Genomic DNA, 21,079 nt, shown 5'->3' with positions numbered 1-21,079 from the left:
GCAAGCTGCTGTCGGCAACCTATGTCTCAATAGGGGTGATAGGCTTAAGAAGTAGAATTAGCCAAATCAGATTCAGATTTATTTTTCACATGTACATCAAGACATACAGTGAAGTACATAGTTTGCAATACCAATTAGCACACCTAAGGATTGGCTAAACATGGCAGATTCACAGCATGTCCCCCATTCCTGATACTATCTTTTTAGTTGCAGAGTTATTTAACAAGTTGTATTTAAATTCCCCAGTGACCCAGTGGAGTTCTGGATAGTTAGGCGAAGCCACTGTCTAGGACTTTAACCGCAATGCTGCAAAAGGGCTCTGGTTTGGGTGGGTGACTTCGGCTCAGATTCCTGTCCACTCTCTCTTAGCACAAGGTGGGACCATCCTCAAATAGCAGAAAAGAATGCGGAATTGTCTGGAGATGATATGATGGAGTTTAAACAGTACCCCTGCTTAACTAGGTTGCTCCACGCTCACCAGTAGAAATGAATGAACAAATTTTGTTGGAGGATCATCATTGACTGAACTGGTTGGTCTGTCAATAAGGTCAGCAAGATTAACAGTTGTGAGGGAGATGGATCCAAGATGAGGAAATAAAGAAGGTCCAGCGAGATGGATCAAGATGGGGAAATGGAGAAGACCCAACGAGATGGATCCAAGATGAGGAAATAGAGCAGGGCTTGGAAAATGGATCCAAGATGGGGAAATGGAGAAGTCCCCGGGATACGGATCAAGATGGGGAAATGGAGAAGAGCTAGGGAAATGGATCCAAGGTGGGGAAATGGAGAAGTCCCCGGGATATGGATCAAGATGGGGAAATAGAGAAGACCCAGGGAGATGGATTCAGGATGAGGAAATAGAGAAGGGCTAGGGAAATGGATCCAAGATGAGGAAATGGAGAAGGCCCAGGGAGATGGATCAAGATGGGGAAATAGAGAAGACCCAGGGAAATGGATCCAAGATGAGGAAATGGAGAAGGCCCAGGGAGATGGATCCAAGATGAGGAAATAGAGCAGGGCTTGGAAAATGGATCCAAGATGGGGAAATGGAGAAGTCCCCGGGATACGGATCAAGATGGGGAAATGGAGAAGAGCTAGGGAAATGGATCCAAGGTGGGGAAATGGAGAAGTCCCTGGGATATGGATCAAGATGGGGAAATAGAGAAGACCCAGGGAGATGGATTCAGGATGAGGAAATAGAGAAGGGCTAGGGAAATGGATCCAAGATGAGGAAATGGAGAAGGCCCAGGGAGATGGATCAAGATGGGGAAATAGAGAAGACCCAGGGAAATGGATCCAAGATGAGGAAATGGAGAAGGCCCAGGGAGATGGATCCAAGATGAGGAAATGGAGAAGGCCCAGGGAGATGGAACAAGATGGGGAAATAGAGAAGACCCAGGGAGATGGATCAAGATGGGGAAATAGAGAAGACCCAGGGAGATGGATCCAAGGTGAGGAAATGGAGAAGACCCAGGGAGATGGATCAAGATGGGGAAATAGAGAAGACCCAGGGAGATGGATCAAGATGGGGAAATAGAGAAGACCCAGGGAGATGGATCAAGATGGGGAAATAGAGAAGACCCAGGGAAATGGATCCAAGATGAGGAAATGGAGAAGACCCAGGGAGATGGATTCAAGATGAGGAAATAGAGAAGGGCTAGGGAAATAGATCCAAGATGGGGAAATGGAGAAGACCCAGGGAGATGGATCAAGATGGGGAAATAGAGAAGACCCAGGGAAATGGATCCAAGATGAGGAAATGGAGAAGACCCAGGGAGATGGATCAAGATGGGGAAATAGAGAAGACCCAGGGAGATGGATCAAAATGGGGAAATAGAGAAGACCCAGGGAGATGGATTCAAGATGAGGAAATAGAGAAGGGCTAGGGAAATGGATCCAAGATGGGGAAATGGAGAAGGCCCAGGGAGATGGATCCAAGATGAGGAAATGGAGAAGTCCCCGGGATATGGATCAAGATGGGGAAATAGAGAAGACCCAGGGAGATGGATCAAGATGGGGAAATAGAGAAGACCCAAGGAGATGGATCCAAGGTGAGGAAATGGAGAAGACCCAGGGAGATGGATCAAGATGGGGAAATAGAGAAGACCCAGGGAGATGGATCAAGATGGGGAAATAGAGAAGACCCAGGGAGATGGATTCAAGATGAGGAAATAGAGAAGACCCAGGGAAATGGATCCAAGATGAGGAAATGGAGAAGACCCAGGGAGATGGATTCAAGATGAGGAAATAGAGAAGGGCTAGGGAAATAGATCCAAGATGGGGAAATGGAGAAGACCCAGGGAGATGGATCAAGATGGGGAAATAGAGAAGACCCAGGGAAATGGATCCAAGATGAGGAAATGGAGAAGACCCAGGGAGATGGATCAAGATGGGGAAATAGAGAAGACCCAGGGAGATGGATCAAAATGGGGAAATAGAGAAGATCCAGGGAGATGGATTCAAGATGAGGAAATAGAGAAGGTCTAGGGAAATGGATCCAAGATGGGGAAATGGAGAAGACCCAGGGAGATGGATTCAAGATGAGGAAATAGAGAAGGGCTAGGGAAATGGAGAAGGGCTAGGGAAATGGATCCAAGATGGGGAAATGGAGAAGGGCTAGGGAAATGGATCCAAGATGGGGAAATGGAGAAGGGCTAGGGAAATGGATCCAAGATGGGGAAATGGAGAAGGGCTAGGGAAATGGATCCAAGATGGGGAAATGGAGAAGGGCTAGGGAAATGGATCCAAGATGGGGAAATGGAGAAGACCCAGGGAGATGGATTCAAGATGAGGAAATGGAGATGGCCCAGATCAGACTAGACATTAATTGCTTAAGGGTAAATGGTATCTAAGTTTTCTTTGAGGTATCGGGGTGCTGTTTACATCAGCACATTTGACAATGAAAGTGAAAAATGGGCTCTGTATTTTATTGTTTCATTGTCTGTGTTTCTCTTGTAGTTTTTTCCTAATCAAGGACAGCATTGGCAAGGTAAATTCTCACGTATTTTCCTGTTTTAAATTGGAAAAAATCCACTTTTCTGAGCACTTTTGCTTACTGGTTTATTTCTTTATATTGTGTGCTTGTCCTTCGTAACATGGCTAAGGTTGAAAACCTGGGATGAGGGTGAGGCTGGGGTGAGGAGGAAATCCTTGAGCCAAAGGGTGGTGAATCTGTGGAATTCATTGCCACAGACGTCTGTGGAGGTCAAGTCATGGGTGTATTTAAAGCAGATGTTGATAGGTTCTTGATAAGTCAGGGTGTTGAAGGTTATGGGGGAAAGGCAGGAGAAAAGGGCTGAGAGGGATAATAAATCAGCCATAGGGATGGTGAAGCTGACTCAGTGGGCCAAATGAGCAGAATTAGGGCCTATAGCTTATGGTCAGAAGCTACTACAACCAAGGCTTCCTCTAATTTTGTTTAAAGCTGCACGGACCACCATTGCTCTGAGCAGGAAATTTTTACACAGCCTGAAAACTGTGCTGCAGTTTAAGTGTTTTTTTGTGTAATATGCATACTGTGAATATTTAGAATGGAAACTGAAAAATTTCATACTTGTGATTTTATTCACTAATTGAAGGGTATAATGAAATACAGTACAATAAAGAAAATTTTACACGTTTTATAAACTTTTTCTAATTGCATCCAATACTTAACGGGAAGGGAACCGTTGGTGATCAGGAGGGCCGAGGTTCCAGGACGAGGCTCTCCCATTGCACTTCGGGTGTGCTTAATTTTTGTGTACAAGATGATGAGAGGCATTGATCGTGTGGATAGTCAGAGGCTTTTTCCCAGGGCTGAAATGGTTCCACAAGAGGACAGAGGTTTAAGGTGCTGGGGAGTAGGTACAGAGGAGATGTTAGGGGTAAGTTTTTTTTACTCAGAAAGTGGTGAGTGCATGGAATGGGCTGCTGGCAATGGTGGTGGAGGTGGATACGATAGGGTCTTTTAAGAGACTTTTGGATAGGTACATGGAGGTTAGAAAAATAGAGGGTTATAGGTAAGCCTAGTAATTTCTAAGGTAGGGACATGTTCAGCACAATTTGTGGGCCAAAAGGCCTGTATAGTGCTGTAGGTTTTCTACGTTTCAATTCCAGCGGCATGGCAACAAAGGCTCCGTGTACAGGAATGTTTCAGTTACTGCGCGGTCGCACGCCTGCGCAACTTAGAGGGAGCAGTGACTACATTTGAATATTGGTTGAGTCTAGTTAAGCCTGTACCTGGAGCTTTGCAGAGTTCTTCTCCTCACACTACTGAAGGAACCAAAAACCATATCGGAGCCAGCACATATGATAAGATTGGAATATACAGAGAAGATTAGCGTGGCCCTTTTGCGAGGGTGACAGCAAATTCGTGAAATATTCTATATTTTTTAGGGCCACACGAGTAGCAACAGTCCTATTTGTTTTAAGAAATGTAATGGAAAACACTACTGAAAACATTGGCTATGAATGTAAGAATGAAAATGGCATGCATTTTTCCTCTTGTAAGTTATTTTTATTGTGAATAAAATTTATTTTATACAAATGAGGGTGTGAATAGGGTCTGTTAGAAAGATGCCATAACTGAAGGTTGTATAAGTAAGGATTCTTTTCTCTAGAAAAGAGTTGACAAGATAGAGGGCTTTAAGGTTTGATAGAGGAGCTGCAGAGAACATGTTTTATCTTGCAGGTGAGACTAGAACTTGAGCGTGTAAGCATATATTTAAAGCGAGGGTTGATAGGTTTTTGATTAGTAAGAGTGTTAAAGGTTATGGGGAAAAGAAAGCAGAATGGGGTTGAGGGGGATAATAAATCAGCCATGATGGAATGGCAGAATAGACTTGATGGGCCAAATGGCCTAATTCTGTTCCTATGTCTAATGGTCATACAGCAGTCACTGATAATCCACTGATCACTGAGGAAAAATTTCCCTCCTCAGAGAGAGGTGAGTTGGGACAAGTAACATTGACATAGTTATTGGAATTGAATTATTGTCACAATTACCAAGGTACAGCAAAAGGCTTGTCTTCAGATTCATTAATTTATCACATATACATCAAAGCATACAGTGATATCCTGACATAATTAGTTTGCACTAATAACCAACACGATCTAAGAGGCTGCCTGCAAATGTCACCACACATTGCACGCCAACATAGTATACCCACCATGTTTGGCAGAACAACACAGAACACAACAAGCAACAAAACAACCACAGCAAAGCCAACCTTATTCCTTCATCCCACCCACCCACCCATTCACAAGGACAGTCATCTGAGTCTCCAGGTTTCGGACATCGAGCTTTGACTGGCACACTGTTCATACAGATCAATTCATTACACATTGCATTGTGGTAATGCAATGTGAAACAATTACACAGAATAAAGTATATCAGATACAGAGAAAATGCAGTGCAGGTTAAAGAGCACAAAGAAGAAAGGAAAAGGCTGATACGTTGATTGGGTAAGAGAAGACGAGTTGGGCATAAGTAACTGCAGAAGCCTAAGGAGTATATTAACCTGCCTTAAATTCTTAAGAAAGCCATCTGTAAGAGGGCAAGTTTATACATTTCCATTTCTTTTCACTCCAGAACCGAGCACAAGCAGCTACAGAATTACTGCAGGAGCTGAATAGTGACGTCAGTGGAAACTTCGTGGATGAGGTGAACACAATACTAAATGACGTTGTTGTTCCTTTTCACGCGGTGTGGCAACTTTGCCAGTTCTTTAGGCATTTGTTTTTTTTTTATGAGGCTCAACCCAGCATGCATAGAAAGCAGGTAAGGAACTGGCCAGATTTGAACCCGGGACCACTTGCCTCGAAGTCTGGTGTGAATACCACAATTCTGTCTGTATTACTGATGACACGATAATACTTTATTATGAAATGTTGATATCACACATTCCTTGGCATTGAAAACTTGTTTCACAATCAGTTTCTAGTTACTGATTCTATTCAGTTATTCCACACAATGCAGTAGATTCTAGTTCATTGGGGCAACTCTTAAGAGCCAAAATTAATCGAGACAATAGCCAGAATTCTTTTTGTTTATTTGGGATAGTATGCTGCTTAATTTGGACAGGAGACTATTGGCGACTAATTTCTAACTAGCATCAGTCGCGTGCACTTGGTATGGCCATTTGACACTAAGTCATGCTGAGAGTGAATGGTTTTTAAGCAGCTTTAGTTGAGTGTGTAGTATTCAAATAGCAGTGATTTTTGTCACTGGCAGTTGGTGAGAAATAAGCAGCAAGACAATTCAGAACTGTTTTACTCACTGCGATTTCAAGCATTCAGGCCTGGAGATGCCGGAAGCGGCTCTAAGTGAAAATGAAACTATTTCAACAAGTTAAGAACTACAAAGAATTTGAAGGTATTGACAATCATCTTAAGTGTTACTATGAAACTGAAGATTTGGAAGATACAGTCATTCAAAGCATTGTATGAAGGGAGTCCATTTCTGCACTAGGAGTCTGTTGATTTTGTTTGTTTACACAGTCAGTCAAAAGAACACGACAGCATACACTGGATTAATTGCTTCATCAATAACTATTAGAAACTAATACAGTTTTATAGTACTGTAGTAGTATTGATAGTGTTCTAAGTTCTGTATTTCATTTAAATACATAATTTGTTTTTCAATTAAACAGAAGTTTGTCTTTTTTATACCTTTTTAACTACTTCTGTGAAACTTTGGCTAACTGGGGCAGCTGCTTAATTGGGCCAAAATGCACTGGTCCCAATGTATCCTAATTCGCTGTAAACTGTTTCCATTGCCCACAGAATTAGTAATTAGAAAACTGTGGTCAATAAAACCACGGAGGAGAAAGGGCAGCAGGGCGGCACAGCTGATAGAGTTAATGGCTGACATCTCCAGTGACCTGAGGTCAGTCCTGACCTCCAATGCCGTCTGTATCCCCTGTGACAACATGGATTTCTTCCAGATGCTTCTGTTTTTTGCCACATCCAAAAAATATTTGTAGATTGGTAGTTGATTGATCTCTGCAAATTGTCTGCGGGTGGTGGAGTGGCAGAATATGAGGTGTGTATGGAGGAGAATCTGCCAGAAATGTGATGAGAATTAAATGGGTTAGGGTATGATTAATGTAAATATGGGTGTTTGTAGGTAGACACAAACTAAAAGGCCTGTTTCTGTGCTATTTCTCTCTATGACTCTACACAACGAGCTGATTTCAGAATCCAGTTTATTATCACTGGCTCGTATTTTGTGAAGTCTGTTGTTTTGCAGTTGGATTGCAGTGCAAATGCAAGATATTGTGATAAATTACAAAATAAATAGTGCAAAGGGAAAGTATTGCTCATGGGTTCATGGTACCTGAAAGGATGGCAGAAGGTTCAAGAAGAACTTCCAGAAATGGGAATAATGAAGGGAAAGTATCAACAAAAGGAGATTCTGCAGATGCTGTAAATCCAGAGTAACACAACAGATCAGGCAGCATGTATGAAGGTTGCTGAGTTTCCCCTAGGATTTTGTGTGTGTAATTATAGGAAAATGAAGTTTTATTGTCCTCTTGTGAGAAAGGAAGAAATGGCCAAATTAGGTAGCAGTAATGGGCCAAATGGCCTCCTGTACTGTGAACATCTACTTCCCTCTGTTACAGATGTTACACAATCCATAATGTACATATGAGCAATTTGTTTCTATTCCGATTTATCATCATCATTATATACCATGTTGTATGACATGGGTGATCATGGTCTTTCCATGACCATGATTGTTCTTGGCAAATATTTCTACAGAGGTGGTTTGCCACTACCTCCTTCTGGGCAGTGTCTTTACAAGACAAGTGACCACAGCCATTATCAATACTCTTCAGAAATTGTTTGCCTGACATCTGTGTTCACGTAACCAGGACTTGTGATGTGCACCAGCTGGTCCCATGGCTTCACTTGACCCTGATCTGGGGGCTAAGCAAGGGCAACAGTTTGCCATGGCGGACTTGCAGGCTGGTGGAGGGAAGGAGTGCTTTGGTAGAGACATATCTCCACCCTGCCTCTGATTAGAAGGGTTGAATGGGGAGGGAGTCAGTGGGGAGGGGTGTATGTGCTGTTGGAGAGGTGTAGTATTTGTCAGTCTGGGTGAGTCCCTCCACATGGTGCCACATTCCTCATCAGAAATGGCAGATGGGGATTTCGGTTCATCTAGCTTGTCTGGATTAAGGGATGACACTGGCAAAGCAGAGGTTGCTTCATTGCTCTCAATCCAGTAAAAAGTCAGTTCAGATGTGGGACTGGAGACACCTAGGCCAACAAGGCAAGAATGACATGTTAACTTTCCTGAAGGGCCATCAGTGTTTGTACACTGCTGTTGGTTCCATGAAGGGTGGGAGAATGTAAGATTTGCAATTGAAGTGATATGTTCTTTGTGTTTAATTTTGTGGTAGTGTAGCTGTCAGTGTAATGCTGTTTAAGTGCCAATGACTCGGGTTCAAAGGTATGAATGCGGAGGGCTATTTCAAAGGCGAAGAGACAATTTCGAATGAGGTTGGAGGCGATATCAGATGCACGACAACTCTGGCAGGGACTCCAAGGCATTACTTCCTGCAAAGCGAAACCCTGTAGTGTGAATGGCAGCGATGTTTCACTACCAGATGAACTCAACACCTTCTATGCCCGCTTTGAAAGGGAGAACACAACTACAGCTGTGAAGACCCCTGCTGCACCTGATGACCCTGTGACCTCTGTCTCAGAGGCCGATGTTAGACTGTCTTTAAAGAGAGTGAACCCTCCCAAGTCAGAAGGTCCTGATGGAATACCTGGTAAGGCTCTGAAAATCTGTGCCAACCATCTAGTGGGAGTATTCAAGGACATTTCAACCTCTCACTGCTACGAGCAGAAATTCCTACTTGCTTCAAAAAGACAACAGTTATACCAGTGCCTAAGAAGAATAATGTGGGCTGCCTTAATGACTATCGCCCAGTAGCACTCACATCAACAGTGATGAAATGCTTTGAGAGGTTGGTTATGAATAGACTGAACTTCTGCCTCAGCAAGGACCTGGACCCATTGCAATTTGCCTATCGCCACAATAGGTCAATGGCAGACACAATCTCAATGGCTCTCCACACGGCTTTAGACCACCTGGACAACACAAACACCCACGTCAGGATGCTGTTCATCGACTATAGCTCAGCATTTAATACCATCATTCCCACAATCCTGATTGAGAAGTTGCAGAACCTCGGCCTCTGTAACCCCCTCTGCAATTGGATCCTCGACTTCCTAACTGGAAGACCACAGACTGTGCGGATTGGTGATAACATCTTCCTCTCTGACTATCAATGCTGGCACACCTCGGGTGTGTGCTTAGCCCACTGTTCTACTCTCTGTATACACATGACTGTGTGGCTAGGCATAGCTCAAATACCATCTACGAATTTGCTGACGATACAATCATTGTTGGTAGAATTTCAGGTGGTGACGAGAGGGCGTACAGGAGTGAGGTATGTCAACTAGTGGAATGGTGCCGCAACAACAACCTGGCACTCAATGTCGGTAAGACGAAGGAGCACATACCAATCCTCATGGAGGGATCAGAGATGGAGAGAGTGAGCAGCTGCAAGTTCCTGGTTGTCAAGATCTCTGAGAATCTAAACTGGTCCCAACATATTGATGTAGTCATAAAGAAGGCAAGACAGCGACTATACTTTATTAGGAGTTTGAAGAGATTTGGCATGTCAACAAATACACTCAAAAACTTCTATAGTTGTACCATGGAGAGCATTCTGACAGGCTGCATTACTGTCTGGTATGGAGGGGCTACTGCATAGGACCAAAAGAAGCTGCAGAAGGTTGTAAATCTAATTGGCTCCATCTTGGGTACTAGCCTACAAAGTACCCAGGACATCTTGAGGGAGCGGTGTCTCAGAAAGGCAGCGTCCATTATTAAGGACCTCCAGCACCCAGGGCATGCCCTTTTCTCACTGTTACCATCAGGCACACTCAACAATTCAGGAACAGCTTCTTCCCCTCTGCCATCCGATTCATAATTGGATATTGAATCTTTGGATACTATCTCACTTTTTTTAATGTACAGTATTTCTGTTTTTACACATTTTAAAAAATCAATATACGTAATTGATTTACTTGTTTATTTATTATTATGTTTTATATCTTACTATTACTTTTTTTCTCTCTAGATTATGTATTGCATTGAACTGCTCCTGCTAAGTTAACAAATTTCGCGACACATGCTGGTGATAATAAACCTGATTCTGACTGTCTGTAAGGAGTTTGTACATTCTTTCCATGACCGCATGAGTTTCCCACATGAAAGGGTATAAGAACACAACCCTGGGGAGAGCCTGAGAAGCTGACTTATTCCCTCTGCTCATTTTCAGAGTGTAGAGCAGCTGCTTGAAAATGATCCCACATTCTTCCATGGATTCAGTATCGTCATCGTCACTCAACTCCCAGAGAGGTAAGCAACTCCCGCTGCCTCCTTCTATTCCCCACTCTGGCATCTTACTTCCTCCAGTCATCCGGTACAATGCCAGAATCTATTGATTCTTGAAAGATCATTGTTAATGCCTCCGCAATCTCCAGCTACTTACTTCAGAACCCAAGGGTGCATTCCATCAGGTCCAGGAGATTTATCCATCCTCAGACCATTAAGCTACCTGAGCACCACCCCAGTCGTAATTTTCACTGCAAATACTTCACTGCCCTGACACTCTTGAATGTCCAGTATACTGCAGATGTCTTCTGCTGTGAAGACTGATGCAAAATATGCATTTAGTTCCTCTGCTATCTCTGAATCTCTCGTTACAATATCTCTAGTGTCATTTTCTATTGGTCCTATATCTACCCTAACTCTCTTTTACCCTTTACATACTTAAAAAAGCTTTTAGAATCTTATTTTATATTAAGTCACCAGCTTCCTTTCATAATTCATCTTTTCCTTCCTAATGACCTTCTTAGTTTCCTTCTGCAAGTTTTTAAAAGCTCTCCAATCCTCTATCTTCCCACTAGCTCCTGCTTCCTTGTATGCCCTCTCTTTTGCTTTTACTTTGCCTCTGGCTTCACTTGTCAGCCATGGTGGTGTCCTTCCATTCGAAAATTTCTTCTTATTTGGAATATATCTGTCTTGCACTTCCCTCATTTTTCACAGAAACTCTAGCCATTGCTGCTCTGCTGTCCTTCCTGCAAATGTCCCTTTCCAGTCAACCTTGGCCAGTTCCCCTCTCATGCCATTGTAATATCCTTTCTTCCACTGAAATACTGACACATTGGAATTTAGTTTTTCCTTCTCAAATTTCAAAGTGAACTCGATCATATTGTGATCACTGTTCCCTAAGGGTTCCTTAACCTGAAGCTCTCTTATCACCTCTGGATCATTGCACAGCACCCAATCCAGCACAGCTGATCCCCTAGTGGCTCAACAACAAGCTGTTCTAAAAAGCCATCCCTTAGATATTGTACAAAATCTCTCACTTGAGGTCTAGTACTGGCCTGGTTTTCTCAATCCACTTTCATGTTAAATTCCCCAACGATTATCATGACATTGCCCATTTGACATGCCTTTTCTATCTCCTGTTGTAATTTGTAATCCACATCCTGGCTGCTGTTTTAGGCCTGTATACAACTACCATTAGGGTCCTTTTACCCTTGCCGTTTCTTAACTCAACTCATAGAGACTCTACACCTTCAGATCCTATGTCATTCCTTTCTAATGATTTATTATTATTTCTTGTACACAGGCCAGACCACTCCTGCCTACTAACCTATCTTTCTGATACACCGTATATCCTTGGATGTTCAGCTCCCAATGACACCCATCCTTTAGCCAAGTTTCGGAGATAGCCACAACGTCATATTTGCCAATCTGTAGCTGAATTTCAAGCTCATCCATTTTATTTCATATGCTGCGTGCATTCAAATACAACACTTTCAGTCCAGTATTTGTTGCTTTCTGTTTTAACTACACCATGCCTCTATTGCCCTGTAACTCATGTCACGGACTGTGATTAAGCCTCAACTCCTGCCTTTTCCTTCTATCATCTCTGTTGCAGGCTAGCTTTGATTTATTTCTGTTTTCCCCTTCCTCAGCCCTATTGCTAGGGAGAAAGAAAGGGGGGAGCACCAAAGGGAGATGGAGAGCAGGCAAGGAGTGATTGTGGGAGGGACAGAAAGAGAGAAAAGAGAAGGGGGGGAATAATAAAGAAATAAGGGATGGGGTAAGAAGGGGAGAGAAACAGAAGTTAGAGAAATCAATGTTCATGCCATCAGGTTGGAGGCTACTTCTGTTAATGCTCCCCTTCTTACCCATTCTTATTTAATTATTTATTTTCCCCCTTTTCCTCTTTTCTCTCTTTGTCCCTCCCACAATCACTCCTTGCCTGCTCTCCATCTCCCTTTGGTGTTCCCCCCTTTCTTTCTCTCTAGGCCTGCCGTCCCAGGATCCTCTCCCTTCTCCAGCTGTGTATTCTTTTGCCAATCAACTTTCCAGCTCTTAACTTCATCCCTCCCCTTCCTGTCTTCTCCTATCATTTCAGATCTCCCCTCCCACTCTCACTTTCAAATCTCTTACTATCTCTTCTTTCATTTAGTCCTGATGAAGGGTCTCGGCCCAAAACGTCGACTGTACTTCTTCCTATAGATGCTGACTGGCCTGCTGCGTTCCACCAGCATTTTGTGTGTGTTGCTTCCCATCCATCTACTCTATTTATGTCTCTCATAATCTTATAAACTTCTTTCTGGTCTCCCCTCCACCTCTGTTGCTCCAGAGAAATCAAACATGTTTGTCCATCCAACCTCTCCTCATAGTACATACCCTCCATTTCAAGTGACTTGCTGGTGAACATGCACTCTCTCCAGATGTTCCGTGCACTGTACGTGGTGCTGTTAACTGTTTGGTAACGTTTTACTCATTCTATTTGTTTGCTAACACTAGTTCGTTGCTGCATTTGTCGAATGTTCTTTGGGCTGCTGATGTTCCACTGCTGGTGTGTAGGACATACGGTCTGGTTGGCTACATGAGACTGGCTGTGAAGGAGCACCCAGGTCAGTACCTAAAACATCATTCTACTTCTCAGTCATTGAGAGCAAATCTCCCGAGGCACTTCTAATTTGTGTTGTGGAAAATGGATTGACTGGCTGCATAATGGCCTGGTATGGGAACATCAATGCCTTTGAATGGAAAATCCTACAAAAGTTAGTGAATTCAGCCCAGTATGTAATGGGTAAAGCTTTCCCAATCATTGAGCACATCTACATGAAATGCTGTTGTAGGAAAGCAGCATCTATCGTCAAATATGCTCACCACCCAGGCCGTGCTCTTTTCCCACTGCTGCTATCAGGCAGAAGGTACAAGTTCCTCAGGACTTGCACCACTAGGTTCAAGAACTGTTATAACCCCACAACCATCAGGCTCTTGAACAAAAGAGAATAATTAAACTCAGTCCATGAACATTACCTCCTTATTTTGCTCTCTTTTTCCACTATTTATTTTTTAATATATTATTACAATTTATCATAATTTATATGTATTGCACTGAACTGATATTTCAGAACAACAAATTTCATGACATCAGTACGTTAGTGATATTAAACCTGATTCTGATTCATTGTGTGTGGTGAACTGAAGGCCTGGGTAATGGCGGAAGCTGTTGTTTCCTTTCTAGTTGTTGAATCCCACCCAGACAATGCGCTGGAAGATCTGAGACTTGACAATCCTTTCCCACAACTGAAGCGTCATGTTCAGGAGTATGACCTGGATAATATGAACAAAAAGGTACAGTAGCAAGCATTGCAGCAAAACACTGATGTGGTGAAATGATCTGTATGGATAGCAATCAACTATAAACCACTTTATCAGTTTAACAATTTAAGGAGACTGAGGCACCACACTCAACATTTTAGGAACATCATCTTCCCTCCGTCATCAAATTTCTCAATACTCCATGAATACTATCTCACTATTCCTGTTTCACACTATTTATTTTTTATTGTGACTTATAGTAATTTTTTAATGTCTTGCGCTGGACTGCTGCTGTAAAACAACTAATTTCATGACATGTGTCAGTGATAATAAGCCTGATTCTAATTAACAACATTGCTTTCAACAATTTAATGTTTGCATTAATAAAATGACAAATAATAGCACTTAACTTCACATTTTGTGTTCATTTGGGGTAGTTGTTGTGATATAACTTCTAATGTTTTTTCTGTAAACACTGCAGGACCATAGTCACACACCATGGATAATTGTGGTAGCCAAGTACCTGGAGAAGTGGCGTGAAGAGGTATGATGTTGATTTCTTGTTGATATGACCTGAAACTTCTCATTGTAAACAGGGCATATAGTTGTGCACATGTTGAAAAATAATCTACACACATCTCACAAACATATATTTTCAATGTCACTGTTAATCTGGAAGATAAGTGTTGGTAATGTCTGCACAGTATTGATGTTACAGTCCTGTTGGGATTGGGGTTACTTTTCTCTCTCTCTCTCTCTCTCTCATTTTAGAAACCTAGAACATAGAGACATAGAAAACCTACAGCACAGTACAGGCCCTTCGGCCCACAAAGCTGTGCCAAACATGTCCCTACCTGAGAAATTACCTGGGATTACCTATAGCCCTCTATTTTTCTGAGCTCCATTTACCTGTCTAGGAGTCTCTTAAAAGACCTTATCGTATTCACCTCCACCACTGTCGCTGGCAGCCCATTCCACGCACTCACCACTCTCTGCATAAAAAAACTTATCCCTGACATCTCCTCTGTACCTACTTCCAAGCACCTTAAAACTGTGCCCTCTCGTGCTAGTCATTTCAGCCCTGGGAAGAAGCCTCTGACTATCCACACGATCAATGCCTCTCATCATCTTATACTGCTCTATCAGGTCACCTCTCATCCTCTGTCGCTCCAAGGTAAAAAGGCTGAGTTCACTCAACCTATTCTTATAAGGCATGCTCCCCAATCCAGGCAACATCCTTGTGAATCTCCTCTGTACTCTTTCTACAGTTTCCACATTTTGCACTACTTACTTAATTTACACACAGATATATACGCAGATGCACGCACACGCATAGGCATAAACACCGATGCATAGATATAGGCACGCACGTGACTTCGGCCTGCACCCCACCTTGTACAGCTGGATTCTGGACTTCCTGTCAGATCACCGGCAGATGGTAAGGATGGGTTTCCTCATGTCTGACCCTCAACACAGGAGCCCCCCAGTGCTGTGTCCTGAGCCCCCTCCTCTACTCCCTATACACCCACAACTGTGTTGCCATGCACAGCTCCAATCTGCTGATCAAATTATCAGATGACATGACATTGATAGGCCTTGTTTCCAACAATGATGAGACAGCCTACAGAGGAGAAGTGGTGCCAAGAAAACAACCTCTCCGTCACTGTTGAAAAAATGAAGGAGTTGATTGTGTATTACAGGAGGAACTGAGACAGGCTAGTCTCTACTGACACCAATGGGATTGTAGTTGAGAGGGTGAGTAGTTTCAAGTTCCTTGGTATGTACATCCCAGAGGATATCACCTGGACTGTACATACTGGCTGTGTGGTGAAAAAAGCACAATAGTGCCTCTTTCACCTCAGTTGGCTGAAGAAGTTTCTACAGAGGCACCATCAAGAGCATCCTCAGTGGCTGTGTCATTGCCTGGTACGGGAATTGTTTTACCCTCAATCACAAGGCACTGCAGAGAGTGGTGTGGACAGCCCAGCACATATGTAGATGTGAACTAACCTCTATTCAGGACATTTACAGCAGCAGGTGCATAAAATTGGCCCCGAGGATCATCAGGGAATCCAGCCACCCCAACCACAAACTATTTCAGCCGCTTCTGTCTAACAAACTGTACTGCTGCATTAAGACTGGGACCAACAGGCTCCGGGACAGCTTCTTTCACCAGGCCATCAGATTTATCAACACACCTTGATCTGATTGCATATCTGACTGTACACACATGTATACAAAACAATTATGTATACAATCTTAGTATTTGGGCAATATCCTCCCACATTTCCCCTCTTTGTTGCTTGTATGTTGCAATGGAGACGCAACATAAAGATTTTTACTTCCTTGGATGTAAGAAATAAAATAAATACGAGTATACAGGTACAGGCGCGCGCACACACACATACAACATACACATCCACACATACACATGTTAAAAATATTGGTTATGACCTTTAATTTTACCAATGGGAAAAATGGCTTAGTCACTGTAGTACAAGGGTGTTTATTAAATGCATCAAAAATCAAACATAAAAATTTAGTGGAAAACTGCCAATATTTACAAAAAGGCATCTATAGGAAAACCCAATAATAGCTCCATACTGATTATTATTCAGTGTGAACTGCTGGTAGCCCCCGTCTCTCTCACTGAGGGTGGTGAGCTCCTTTGATTGACACTAGGGCATACCTGCTTTAATTACCAACAAGGTGTACTTAGACTACACATAAACTAGAATATGATGCAACCCACAATGTAGTTACAATCATATTACAAAATAAACAAGTGTTTACATTAAATATTATAAATATATATGTATGAGTGTATGTATATATGTGTGTGTATAATTCATAGTTTTAATTCTAATTATTTGCTGCCACAAAATAATTCTCCTAATGTAATCCAGTGATATTAAACCAGATAGGGCAGAGGTAGGCAACCTTGGCTGATGAGGGAAGTTAAGGACTATATAAAAGCCAAGGAAAGGGCATATAAGGTAGCAAAAGTGAGTGTGAAGTTGGATGATTGGGAAGCTTTTAAAATCCAACAAAGTGCAAGTAAAAAAGCTGTAAGAAGAGAAAAGATGTAATATGAGGGTAGACTAGGCAATAACATAAAGCAGTTTTTTCAGTTATATAAATAGTAAAAGGGAGTTGATATTGATATTGGACCACTGGAAAATGATGTTGGTGATGTAATGGGGGACAAAGAAATGGCAGATGTACTTACTGGGTACCTCACATCAGTTTTTACCGTGGAAGACACTTGCAGTGTGCCGTAAGTCCGTGAGTGTCAGGGAGCAGGAGTAAGTGCCATTGCTATATAAAAGAAAAAGTGCTGGATAAGTCAGCTGGACCAGATGGACTACATCCCAGAGTCCTGAGAGAGGTTACTGAAGAGATAACGGATGCATTGTACTGGAAGATTGCAATTATCACCCCACTCTTTAAGAAGGGAGGAAGACAAAAGAAAGGAAATTATAGGCCAGAGAGCCTAACCTGAGTTGTTGGGAAAGTGTTGGCATTGACTATTAAGGATGAGGTTTCAGGGTACTTGGAGACTAATGATAAAATAAGTCAAAGTCAGCATGGTTTCTGTACAGGGAAATCTTGCCTGAGAAATCTGTTCTTTGAGAAAGTAACAAAAAGGGTGGACAAAGGAAAGGCAGTGGATGTCATTTACTTAGATTTTCAGAAGCCGTTTGATAAGGTGCCATACATGAGGCTGCTTAACAAGTCAAAACCCTATGGTGTTACAGGAAAGATACTGGCAGGAATAGAAAAATGGCTGACAAGCAAGAGGCAGCAAGTGGGGGGAAAAGGAGGCTGCCAGTGACTAGTGGTTTTCCTCAGGGGTCAGTATTAGGACTGCTACTTTTCACATTGTTCGTCAATAATTTAGATAGTGGAATTGATGTTTGGCAAAGTATGTGGATGATACAAAGATAGGTGGAGGGGTAGATAGTGCTGAGAAAGCAAAGCGATGGCATCAGGACTTAACAAATTGGAAGAATGGGCAAAAAAAGTGGCAGATGGAATATAGTTGGGAAATGTATGATAATGCATTTTGGTAAAAAGAACAATAGTGCAGAATATTATCTAAATGGGGAGAAGGTTCAAACATTAGAGGTGCAGAGGGACTTAGGAGTCCTCGTGCAAGCCTCCCAGAAGGCTAGTTTACAGGTTGAGTCTGAGGTAAAGAAGGCAAATGCAATGTTGGCACTTATTTCAAGGGGAGTAGAATATATCAGCAAGGAGATAATGCTGAGGCTTTATAAAACACTAGTCAGGCCGCATTTGGAGTTTTGTCAATAGTTTTGAGCCCCATATCTCAGAAAGGATGTGTTGTCATCGGAGAGAGTCCAGAGGAGGTTCATGAGGATGATTCAGGGAATGAAGGGTTTAACATATGAGGAGTATTTGGCATCTTTGGGCCTGTACTTACTGGAATTTAGAAGAATGCAAGGAGATCTCATTGAAACCTACTGAATGTTGAAAGGACTAGACAGGGTGGATGTGGAGAGGATGTTTCCTCTAGCGGGGGTATCCAGAACTAGAGGGTACAGCCTCAAAATTGAGGGGTGACCTTTTAGAACAGAGGTAAGTAATTTTTTTAGCCAATGAGTAGTGAATCAGTGGAATGCTCTGCCACAGCCAGTGGTGGAGGCCAAGTTTGTGTGGTTATTTAAGGCAGAAGTTCATTGTTTCCGGATTGGCATGGACATCAAAGGATATGTTGAGAAGGCAGGTATATGGGACTGAGTGGGATCTGAGATCAGCCCTGATGGAATGGCGGAGCAGACTTGATGGACTGAATGGCTTAACTGTGCTCCTATGTCTTATGGTGTTATGACTGTGATTCTGAATTGCTGTGTCGTGTTTACTGGTGAGCCCACACACTCTTTCCTGCAGATTTTCCTTGGCTTGTTTCTGTGTTGAAGTATTTTATTATTCATGTGTGGAACTCAACAAAGTGGGCTGTCTGATGAAGGACATATCACTGAGAAAACCACATCTTCTGGGCTGAAATCTACACCAGCATTCACTGGCTAGAGGTTAAGACTTGGATTCACTGACCCATTTTGCTGAACAAGAACACCAGCACCAGTTTGACTATTCCTGCATGTGAACTAAAATCATTTGATAACCAATTGCTGACTGCTTTTAGACCTGTCACTGGAGGTAGAGTACCTTAAACAAAATATAGAACTAGAAATTATGAAAGGACAGTAGAATAATCTTAATGTAATCTACATAACATGATTTGTAATTTCTAAACATTTGGGTCTGCTCACTTACTGTAATGTTCCATTATTGGAATTGTTAGAATGAATCAGCTGTGGCTCAGAGCAACACCCTTGACTCACAGACTGATTACTGCAATTGCATGTGGCTGTGAGAGATAAAGAGATTAGCTTTATTTGTCACGTGTGTATTGAAACATTGTTCAATGGTTCATTTTATTTTCAAAGTATACAACTATGAAATACTTCAATTCGCCAGATAGCCATGAAACCAAGACAGAAAATCATCAACCCCCAAATCCCACCTCCCCACAAAAAAAAGAACAAAACAGATCAGGCATTTCGACCACCAAATTCCTCTCTCTGCACAAAAAAAAAACAAGAGGGTCAGGTGAAAAACTGTAGAATATAAAAACTATAAAACTGAAAAACATCTAAAACGCAGCAGGCTCTCACCTCTGGAAGCATAGCAGAGAGATCAAAAGACAGGCAACCAGTGTTCACCCTCTGCACTCGCTTCGATGCTTCAATTGCCCTCGTCACTTTAGTCGGCAAGCAATGGAAGATTTAATTGGCGAAATGGAGCCAAACATTAGCTTGTGCCCCATCTTTCAACCTACCAGGTACTAGGTTCATGCATGCTGCCTCTGCCCCTTGGAGACTGCAGAGCGCTGGAACACCCAAATGATCACCAAACTTCCGCACTCATCTTGATGTTTCAATCGTCCTCGTCCCTTTACATCCCTTGATGTTTCAATCAGCGAAATGGGGTGAAACATCAGCTCACGTGCCATCCTGCAGGCTTCTTGTCACAAGGTTTGCTCACACTGTCTCTGCCTCCCGAAATCTCAGAGACTGCACAGCACTGAAACCTCCAAACTGCAAAACTCAGTCTACAACTGTTCCAGGATCACATCCAAGATGAGAAACAAATATAAAAGACATAAAAGAAGTGAAAAAGATGGTTTCATGATCTATCCAGAAGATGTCAACCAAAAGAGCATTGTATGCAGGCGCTATCTTGACCAGAAGTCTCCAACAGGATTGTGAAATGTGTTGTTTGCATCAACATCCAACACGGTCTGAGGATGTGTTGGGAACATCTCGCAAATATTACCATGCTTCTGTAATTTCTAACCCTAACTGGTACATCTTTGGACTGTGAGAAGAAACAAGAGCACCCGAAGGAAACCCATATGGTTCATGGGGAGAACGAACAAACTCCTTACAGACGGTGCCACAATTGAACTCCGAATACCCTAAGCTGTCGTAGTGTCAGGCTAACCACTACACTATCTCATTGGTACGTACAGTACCTTCCTGTAACACAAGTAGTACAGTACTGAATTTACTTATGTAGGGCAATTAATATGGCTAAATGTTTCAAGGTACATTGTAAGAATAGAGGCAGTGTAGCACAGTGATGAGATTCAAGATTCATTGTTTTATGTTATTTCCAGTACACGTGTAAAGGAGAACAAAATAATTTTTACTTTGGATCTGATGCTGCACAAAAAAAAAACACACAATAAGTATATATATATCAATCAGGGTGGGTAGGATCCTTCATAACAATACTGACCCTTTTCTGACACCCTTTCTGTATATAACTCCTTTATAGTTGGTAGGTATGTTGGTAGATAAAGCAGCAATTTGAATGAGCTAAAAGCTGCAGTGGGTAGAACATGGGAGCTCAGCTGGCAGTATTAGAATACTGTAACACTGGCATGGATGCAGGTCAGGCTGAGGAAGGGCCGGAGCTAGATAATGTTATAGAGATGAAAAAGTTAGCTACATTACCTTTGTGACCATGCTTCAAAGATCATTGTTTATAAAACTCCAGACTTTAGGATGACGAAAGCTGCTATGTAATGCAAACCGTTATGAAACAGCTTCAGTGTAACGCCATGGCACCACTGTGTTCTGAAATGATCCTTTAATGCTGTTGAAGCTGTCTGATTGGCGTTTGTAAACAGGATGAATAGTGTACAGGGGTTCTCATGCTATCCCTTTTTTTTAATATATAAAATTCCACAGCACAACGATCAGTTGCCAAAAACTTACAAAGAAAAGGAAGCATTTCGAGAGTTAATACGACAAGGTAAGGAGTGGTATCATTTTGATTTTAAATGTGCCT

At 42.3% G+C, this 21,079-nt stretch overlaps 1 protein-coding gene and 1 pseudogene across 1 annotated transcript in view; both read left to right on the top strand.

The window, feature by feature from the left end:
- The window catches only part of nae1 (nedd8 activating enzyme E1 subunit 1), a 61,905-nt gene that overhangs the window by 11,745 nt on the left and 29,081 nt on the right, over window positions 1-21,079 (top strand). The window contains exons 4-10 of the mRNA XM_073070439.1: window positions 2,959-2,989; window positions 5,570-5,641; window positions 10,341-10,420; window positions 12,893-13,002; window positions 13,623-13,732; window positions 14,181-14,243; window positions 20,980-21,043. Coding sequence (XP_072926540.1) covers window positions 2,959-2,989; window positions 5,570-5,641; window positions 10,341-10,420; window positions 12,893-13,002; window positions 13,623-13,732; window positions 14,181-14,243; window positions 20,980-21,043 — 530 coding nt within the window. The remainder of the gene's footprint in view (window positions 1-2,958; window positions 2,990-5,569; window positions 5,642-10,340; window positions 10,421-12,892; window positions 13,003-13,622; window positions 13,733-14,180; window positions 14,244-20,979; window positions 21,044-21,079) is intronic.
- Window positions 4,276-4,371, top strand: LOC140741009 (U6 spliceosomal RNA; annotated as a pseudogene).

Source organism: Hemitrygon akajei, chromosome 17 (genome assembly GCF_048418815.1).
Source record: "Hemitrygon akajei chromosome 17, sHemAka1.3, whole genome shotgun sequence".
In the NCBI taxonomy this organism is placed as follows: Eukaryota; Metazoa; Chordata; class Chondrichthyes; order Myliobatiformes; family Dasyatidae; genus Hemitrygon; species Hemitrygon akajei.
This window is presented reverse-complemented; position numbering and strand designations above follow the sequence as displayed.